The sequence below is a fragment of the Chiroxiphia lanceolata genome, chromosome 13 (genome assembly GCF_009829145.1).
Source record: "Chiroxiphia lanceolata isolate bChiLan1 chromosome 13, bChiLan1.pri, whole genome shotgun sequence".
NCBI classification, from domain to species: domain Eukaryota; kingdom Metazoa; phylum Chordata; class Aves; order Passeriformes; family Pipridae; genus Chiroxiphia; species Chiroxiphia lanceolata.
This window is the reverse complement of record NC_045649.1, coordinates 5,989,724-5,998,650: the sequence shown is the minus strand read 5'-3', so window position 1 is coordinate 5,998,650 and position 8,927 is coordinate 5,989,724. Positions and strand designations below refer to the sequence as shown.

The following is an 8,927-nucleotide window of genomic DNA, read 5'->3' as shown; positions in this document are numbered from 1 at the left end:
GATAAGGAAGAAAACTAATAAAGATAATTGAGTGACTGTCATGAATCAGCTCCGACTGGGCAACAGGTGATTCTGGGAGGGGGAGATCGTGACCATAGACCCAAGAAACCCAAGAAAGAGAAGGAAGACTGAGCATGGCACCAATCAGCACGCAAAGAGAGAACCACTAACCAATAGAAGATAGAATTCTAATTAACGAGGGAAATAGGTAACTTGTAAACAATGAACACCAACGCTGCTGAAAGGCATGAAAAGCGAAAAGCTTTGTGGTGCCGGAGCGATGGCACACCGCAGGGCGAGGAACTACAACTCCCAGAGAGCCCCGCGCGCCGCGGCTCTCGCGAGAGGCGGCGGAAGCGGCGGGCGCGGCCCGGAAGAGGCGGAGCCGGAGCGCAGCGACCATGGCCGAGACCGACCCCAAGAGCGTCCAGGACCTGACGGCCGTGGTGAGGGACCGCGCCGCGGGGCGACGGGACGGGACGGGACGGGACGGGACGGGACGGGACGGGACGAGACAGCGGCTGGGGGCGCCGTGGAGAGCAGCGGTTCGGGAGGGGGAGGTTGGACGGGAGCACCCTGGTCTAGGGAAGGTGCCCCTGGCCGTGGCATGGGGTTGGGACGGGATGGGCTTTAAGGTCCCTTCATCCCAAGCCCTTCCAGGGTTCTGTGGTACCGAAAAAAAAAAGGGCCTCTGTGGGATTAACAAGATGCGGAAACAGTCGTTGTGGGTTTAGCCCTGGTTGTGAAACACGGGCGTTTTTTTAGGTCTTACAAATCGTAGGATATTCAGAGTTGCAAGGGACCCACAAGGATCATCGAGTCCAACTCCTGGCCCTGCACTGGACACCTCAGGAATCTGTGCCTCAGAGCGTTGTCCAAATGCTGCTCGAACTCACAGGCTTGGTGCTGTGACCACTGCCGTGGGGAGCCTGTTCAGTGCTCAGCCAATTTACTCTAATGTTTACTGTAAGCCTCAGTTGTCCTCTGTGTGTGTATATATATATATGTATATATATTTATGTAAATATATATATATATTTAAGTACCATTTTTACATATATATATAATTACACTGCAGAGTTTGGGCATGGTTGTGCTCAGCAATGAAAGAACATTGTAGTTATCTCGTTACATGAGATTAGATAATTCAACAGCCTCTAATGAAAACAAAACGTTTCTTTCCTCCCTTTCTATCAGGTGCAGACGCTGCTGCAGCAAATGCAGGACAAATTTCAGACCATGTCTGACCAAATCATCGGAAGAAATATCCTTTTTTTGAACTCGGGTGCTATGCAATAAATATCATAGGATCTGTTTACCGGTGGGATTCGTGAGATAAATTTGAAGTGAGCATAAAAATTTGAGCAGAGCTGTGATACTAAAAGCAGACAAGCCCGAGCAGGGCTGGAATGGTGTCGTTTCCTTGACCCCTGTGCCCTCGATGACATGAGCTGTCGCATCGATGACCTGGAGAAGAACATCGCTGACCTCATGACACAGGCAGGGGTGGAGGAGCTGGAGGGGGAGAACAAGACCCCAGCCCCCAACAAGAGCTAAAGTGAGACAGGCCCTGGTTGGCCTTGAAACAAACCCTTGAAATTACTGGCTTTGAAAGATGGAACCTTTTTCCTTTGGTTTGTGAGGTGGGGTTTGTGCAGAGCAGAACTAGAGAATTGTGCTGTGAATACAGTGTCCAGGGAGGGGCAGTGGAGCTGGAGGAATGTCTGGAGAACAACTGAGGGAGCTGGGGGGGTCAGCCTGGAGAAAAGGAGACTCAGGGGGGACTTTCTTTCTCTGTGCAACTCCCTGACAGGAGGGGGGAGCCAGGGGAGGTTGGGCTCTGCTCCCAGGGAACAAGGGACAGGATGAGAGGAAACGACCTCAAGCTGTGCCAGGGGAAGTTCAGATTGGACATGAGAAGGAATTTCCTCATGGAAAAGGTGGTCAGGCTTTGGAAGGGGCTGCCCAGGGAGGTGGTGGAGTCACAGGGGCTGTAAATTCCTCCTTTGTGTGTAAGTGAGGAGCTTGCAGAGGGTAGTGACTCACAGGGCAGTGCAAGAGAACACTCAGGGATGAGGCAAAATGGGCCCTAGGGCAACATTCCCTGGGGAAAGAAATTTCTTACTAAAAGGAAAATGTGATATTATATATTATTATGTAATTTCTTAATTGATAACCTGCCCCTGTATTACAGAAACATTGGAGAAATAGATGTTTCATCCTCCTGGCAGCTCAAAATCCAGTCCAAAAACATGTAGATAAGTTCAGGTGACGAGGCAGCACAAGACACAGCATTTAAAATTGCTGAAGGCATTTGAGGAGATGGGACAGTGCAGGTACCAGAACTGTTACAGCATAAACAAGGGGGGTGTGTGGTTAACTATGGTGTCTGAGCACTAAGATTTCACTTCAATTTGTGCAGAGCTTGATTTTTGCAATCCATGGAAGGCAACTGGCAAATAAAACATGTTTCGTGTTAAAGGGTGACTAAGACAGACGTGTCTCAGCCTCTCTTAAGCTTGAGATTCTGAGGTCATGTCTTACATTCTCTGCAGTCTGTATAGTGTTTGGAACAGATGTATTCTGGCTTGTTAAAATACTTACTTTCTGTGGTACTTTGACAAAAGTACCAAAAAACCCAAATTCTTATGGGCTTCATTGCCCTCAGTGTCATTTCCCTTGGCCTGAACTCCCCAGATGAAAATTTTTGATGAGCACGATTCTCTTTAATTCTCAGTAATCTATTTTCTTATTATTTTTCCCCAACAGGTTGCCAATGCCTCAAGATGAATCTTGGAAGTTGACTTTTTCTTTTTTCTACAAATCCTTGGAATTACAGAATGGCTTTTTGCAACTCCTGTGTGTAAAAGCATTTTTATATTGTTACAGAGCTTGCATTCCTAATGTACATTGTATAGTTGGGGTAGGGTAGTTTATATTTTGATTTGTGTACTGTAATTTCACTTTTTGAATTCTTGTTATGAGGATCAATTGGTTGTGTTATTAAAACACAGATCTTACGGATCTCAACTACTGGGTGCATTTTTTTGTGAAGTCACTTTCTTCTCTTTCCTGTACTTTTCTAAATGTTTCATGTTTGATAGCTCAGCATTTAGTGACTCTCATGAAATGGGAACCTTGCCTTGTCCTGTGTGACTTTGTGGAGTGAAGCACAAGATTGAAACTTAGCATTAGTCTTAGTTCTAAGCATCAAGCACTCACTAGTTGGGGTTTATGTGTTGGTTTTTCATACATGTAATAAGATGGTTTTGGAAACAACGAGACACTGAACATCAAAATCATCTCTCCTACTCCTGGTATTACCTGAGCTGTGTGTTCCTGGAACATAAACCAGAAATACGGATTTACCATCTGTGCACAGCTGAGCAACCACTGCCACTCACATCTGGGACATCTGGGCAGACAAGGAACTCTTAACTATGAACAATCTCACTATGGGATTGAAGTTTTTTAACACTCCACTTTGAAACTGGCTCTGTGCCCTTTGGCATCACCTTTGAACAGTAACTGTGATTGAAATGGTGATGCTGGACAGAACAGGGATAGTGTTTTTAGAGTGTCTGCACGTGGGCTTTCAGTTTAAATCACTGGCTCCTTGGACAAAACAGTTCAGTAGCAAAGCAGTGATATATTGAACAAAAAGGAGAGAATCCAGTTAGATTTTTAAAGCCTTGCTTCTCTTGGAAAAACTTGATTTGGAAAAGTGTTTGCTTTTCTAATCGTATCCACATTTATGGGCCTGCAGTTTAATGGGTTACATTAGAGTATTTGGGCAATGAAAAGTGTGTTTGGGGGAGTCTGTACTGTGTCACTTGTGAAGAAAAATGACCCATGTCAGCTATTCCTGACAATCATTGTATTGCTCCTCCAGCTTCAACCCCAAATTTTGTCAAGCAGTGGTGGCAGTCAGCAGTTGCATGTGGGTCACACTTAAATTGCTCTTTGAATGCCACCAAATTAGCACCTCTGTGCTGTGAGGGCAAAATGACAGGTCATTTTTCCAAACTGAGGGGAAATTGTGATAAAAGGTCATAATAACAGGGGAATTTTGTGAACATAAGAAATGTATCAATATACCTTGTAATACCAGCCTTAGGTTCTTTGTAATGTCATTGAAAAATCTAATAAACTGTTGTGTGGTAACCAATAGTCAGGTCATGTATATTAAAGCATTATCTAGCTTAAGTATATCATTCCATGTGAGATTATATTTAGTTCTAAGTTATAGAAAGGTTTTGACACAGCTGCTGCTCAGAGAATATAGTTTAGAATTACAGGTGTGCTCTGTATAATGAAGGGGTGATGATTCATGCCCTGTCAGACCTGGATTTTAGTAGGTAATTAGAACACAGACCAAAGGTATATTAAATTGGAGGACCATTTTGTGTGATGTTTATACAGCTATAAATTCTCATGTGTCCATGTTCCTCCTGGGGCAGAGATGGTAATTCCTGAATTTGCCTGCACTCTCCCCTATGCAGCAGCAGTAGCTCTGCTTTCCTGGAGTTTACTGTGTCAGAATAACTTACTGGAAACTTATTTCAGCTTTAGGAGGAAGCTGGGTTCTCCCAGTCACTGGAAAGATTCTAATTGTATTTCAGTAGGGATTTTTTTTCCCTCATAAATTTAACACTTCACTAATTTTAACTGCTTTCACCTCCACATACTCTGGATTTCCATCACCACCATCCTCTTCAACCCCTGCTTCTCTTCCCCTCTGACTCTCCAGAGCTCCATTTCAGCTGTTCCTGAGGAAAGAGCCATTGTTTCCAAACTCTCTTCAGGTAACTACAAAGTGTAGCTGCTCTTTCACAAAAGCTCTACATCAGGAACAGCAAATAAAATCAGTGTTTTTCTGTGACAGGAATTAAGAGGGACACCATGCAAGTCTCAGCCACAGATTTCACAGCCAGTCTTTAATAGCAGTGTTGTTTTTGAATTAAGACCAGAGAACCCAGAAATAAGTTGAAGGTCACAGGGGATGTGTGGGCTGTGTATTTTACACTGGGCAACACCAATAAATTTGAAACTGCTCTTTCATCTCTTCTGGTGTTTTAGTTCCTGCCTTTATGGCAGGAATGATACTCTTTCAGTACAGAGGAATGGTGTTATAATAAATTGATGTTTTGAAACAGCCCCACTGGTAAATGATCCAGAATTATGATATCCTTAAGAGGATTTTTCATTTAATCTCTGCACTAAAGACAATGTACAGTAAATAAGACTGCACACACAGCTCCCAGCTCACAGCATTTGATCCAGGCACTAAATGAGCTGGTAATAGGCCAGAGACACACTGAACTGTGACACTCACTGTCTGCAGGAGTGAGTTCTGGAGTCTTCCTCTGCCCAAGGTGAATCCAACCAGGTGATGCTGGCAGGTACCACTGCCTGCTGCTGCTGTGGGACAGAGGAATCACTTGGACTCCATCCTGCAGTTCTTGCAGTTTTTGGCAGGGAGCATTTGTGCAAATGGTGTTACCTGTCTTCTAGACTTTCTCAGCACTCCCAGCAAAGCACTGTTGTTTCCCTTCCTTAGCTGGTGAGCCACGGGGAATTGGTTTGCCAGAGAAAACAATGGAAATAGGTAAGAGACCTAAATCCCCTGTCTCCCAAACCTTGGGGGAGTGCTGAAATCACTCACTGGCTCTTCCTCCAAACGTGAAAGCTCATGGAATTCACTCCTTCATACTGTAAAAATATTTCACACTGCCTTCCAAAGGAAAGTAATGTTGATTCCATGTGCTTTGGGTGTGAAACACCTGTAGCCACAGCCAGAGACACTGTCCAGCCTCTCTAATGCTGCACCTGAGTCTGCAGTTTTCCCAGAGGTGTTCACATGGAATTATTTAATGAAGCTCTTCCATTTTCCTCACGATTACAACTTTCTAGCAGATGGTGCCTTCTAGTGGACACACACTGAGAGGAGCAGCACTGCTCAGATTAATGATCCAGGGACCTTTAATGTAGGGGTTCAGATGTTAGGGCTCTAATGAGCCTCATGCTGCTGGAAATGTGGTTATTGCACAAGACACCGAGGCTTTGTTTACAATTAAGAAAATTAATTGGATACACAAATCACTTCCTGAGCTTTTAAGCCTCACTGTGTTTTGAAAAGACCTAAAGCTCACTGAGATTTTTTTCTCCAACTCTGATGTAGAGTTAATGAAATTAGGTCATTAGGAAAATAAAGAATGAGAGCAGAAACCTTACCTCTTCTAAGCACTCTGAAATCAGAAAGTTTAAACAGGAATTTTCTGTCTGAAAAATGTGCATATATTAACAGAAACTGCTCTTTTGTGTTGTTTTGCTAAGGATCTGACATTTTGATTTTTGGAGTTCTTGTAGTTAACTACAGATATAAAAATTTCTTCAGTTTACAAAGCTGTACAATATACAATCCTTGCCCAAGAGATTCAATCCTGTTTGAAATCACAGCTGGAGGAAGTGATGGAGTTCAGTGTTTCTCCAGTCTCAGAACTGTAGCTGTTCGTATGACAAGTGTGGTTGGAAGACCCGTGATCTTTTTGTGTCCAAAGGAAGGGTCTCATCCTTCACACCTGAATTCTCTGAAGAGTTTAGATCAGACAGACCCATGTGCTGCACAGTCTGGTTGTGCTCAGCAGAGGGTGTCCCAAGTTGCAGCACAGTTTTCTGTTACATGAGGGTATAAAGTGAAGAAATGGTCCAAATTCCTCAGCCAAATTCTCGTGGCATGAGGAGCATCCTCAGCTCAGGTGTGTGGGTGACAAACACCTGTCTGGTGTCCTGCCAGCTGGCATCTCCAGCTGCTTGGGCTCATAATAATCCACCTACAGGACACATCTGTTTTTGCTTGTATCATTCCTCCTCAGTCCAATATCTCCTTCTCTGAGAACAGGATTTTCCCAATGAATAAAAGTTTCTGATTTCACTTATTTCTGTTGCAGAAGTGTTTGCTTTTGAAGACCAGATCCCTGTGTCCTTAAAGCATAGTAGAGAAGATTTTCGTATTTTAACCCCAACAGTGGAGGAAATCACTGAACTCAGCTGCTCTCTATCCGCTGGGGTAGAAACAGGAAGGTTTCCAGAAAGCTTTTATTTGTTTGATTATTTTCACACGCTCTTCGAGAAGTCAGGAGGCCAAGGATATCCAGGACAGACACTAAGTAGTTTTGGAAAATTAAAACACAGAGGAAAAAGAGCCCAACTTTAAGACAGGAGGCTTGCTGCTGGTTTCCAGGCATCCACCCCCCACGTGTGAATCCCATGTGTGCTGAAGTGTCCCCGTGGTCTGAGCTCTGATGTGACACATCCCTGTGACAATAACCAAGGAAATTTGCTTCCCAAGAGGCTGCACAGTAGCAGAACAGCAATTCCTTTAGTTTGCCAACTGCTTTAAACCAGAAGTTTTGTGTCATGCAAAAGGTACCTGATTCAGTTCGACTGTAAGAGGCTGAACCTCAGTCAAATCCTCTTCAAAACATGTTCACTTGAAAAAGTGTTCTGTAGAGCCAGAAGGAAATTAGAAAAACTCAGAGAGCACTGCAATAGTTAAAGGCCTAAAAGTGCAAATGTCATTGATCTTTGCAAACAGATTGATTTCTGCAAGGATTTTGTTTGCTCCTGAAGAACCAGAAAGACTCTTCAAGGCTCATCACCTGATCTTTCAGGAAAAAGAATGTGAATTCCTTCCTGGCTCTACAGAGCAGTACATTTTTAATGAAAATGACTGGTCATCCAAGAAAAAACAACCTGAGGGCTTGCTTGCCTAAATTCATGCTGAGAAACACAGGGACAGGCCCTCAGTCATGTTGTTGTCTTTTAAAATATACCTGCTTCCAACAGCAGAGAAAGTGACTGTTAATGAATGTTAATGTGATATAAGGGAGGGAGAAACCAACCTCCCAAAAAGGACACCAGCTCTTCTGCTGTTGGCACACAGAACACATTATAAATCAGACCAAATGTTCTTAAAAAATTGATGGAACTGTAAATGCTGACATTAATGATAAATGGAATCAACTCTTATTAGAAGGAACAACATTGGGATCACCAACAAGTGAGGCAAAAAATTTAATTAGGTTCTCATCAGAGGGTTCCAAATAGATGTGTCATTTTAATAAATTCAGCAAATGGACCATGCAGCTGAGAACTGGGGACATCTTAAAACACAATTAACCAGAGATCCTTGAATGGTCTTCCTTGCTCTGTGAATTCTTTCCAAGTCTTTTTCCAACTTATTAGTCATATGACAAGGTACAGATCTGTGCTCTTCTTTATGAGTAGCCTCAGCTCTCACCTTTTTAACTGACCATTTTAATAAAGCTCTGTTCAGAGTGAGTACAGAATCCATCAGCAAGAGCTCTTCATTTCTTTGAGAGTAGCAGGTGGCACTGGAGGAGATGACTGTGGTACCTTTGATAATCTGGTTGCAAACATTCTTAATTGTATTTTTATACAAGATCTTCACATTAACGTTGTTTTTCTTTCAGATCAGAACCATTTTTAAATAAAAATCAAAGCAGGAGTTTAAGACTTTACTACTGAGCAACTATGAGAGTGAATATGACCAAGAAATTTGAATTACTTCACAGAGTTCCCAGACATGATCAAGGCCTTCCTCCCTGCATCCCCACTGAAGACACTCTTTGGGATTCAAGGGGATTGATGAGTTTGATAATTAGTGTTGCTCATTAGCAAGAAATGCAGTAAATTGAAGTCCTTGCACTTTAACTCCTGTTAAATTTCATTTTGAGCACTTCTAAAGCAACAGGCAACAGCAAACAATATCTAGCAGAATGACACCATCTGCCATTTATTATTTTTTTAATCGTCTTTCCAGTGTTTTAAACAAGAATTTGGTTATAAATTCTGACAACTGGCACTATAAAATATGATTTTCTGCTCTCTTCTTCTCACTACCC

At 43.0% G+C, this 8,927-nt stretch overlaps 1 protein-coding gene across 1 annotated transcript; it reads left to right on the top strand.

Moving 5' to 3' along the window:
- The first annotated feature begins 345 nt into the window (after positions 1 to 345).
- On the top strand, positions 346 to 4,168 carry HSBP1 (heat shock factor binding protein 1). The gene is made up of 4 exons (XM_032701430.1): positions 346 to 446; positions 1,198 to 1,264; positions 1,439 to 1,558; positions 2,770 to 4,168. The coding sequence occupies exons 1-3, from the start codon at positions 402 to 404 to the stop codon at positions 1,555 to 1,557; spliced, it is 231 nt and encodes a 76-aa protein (XP_032557321.1). The 5' UTR covers positions 346 to 401; the 3' UTR covers position 1,558; positions 2,770 to 4,168.
- Positions 4,169 to 8,927: the final 4,759 nt, after the last annotated feature.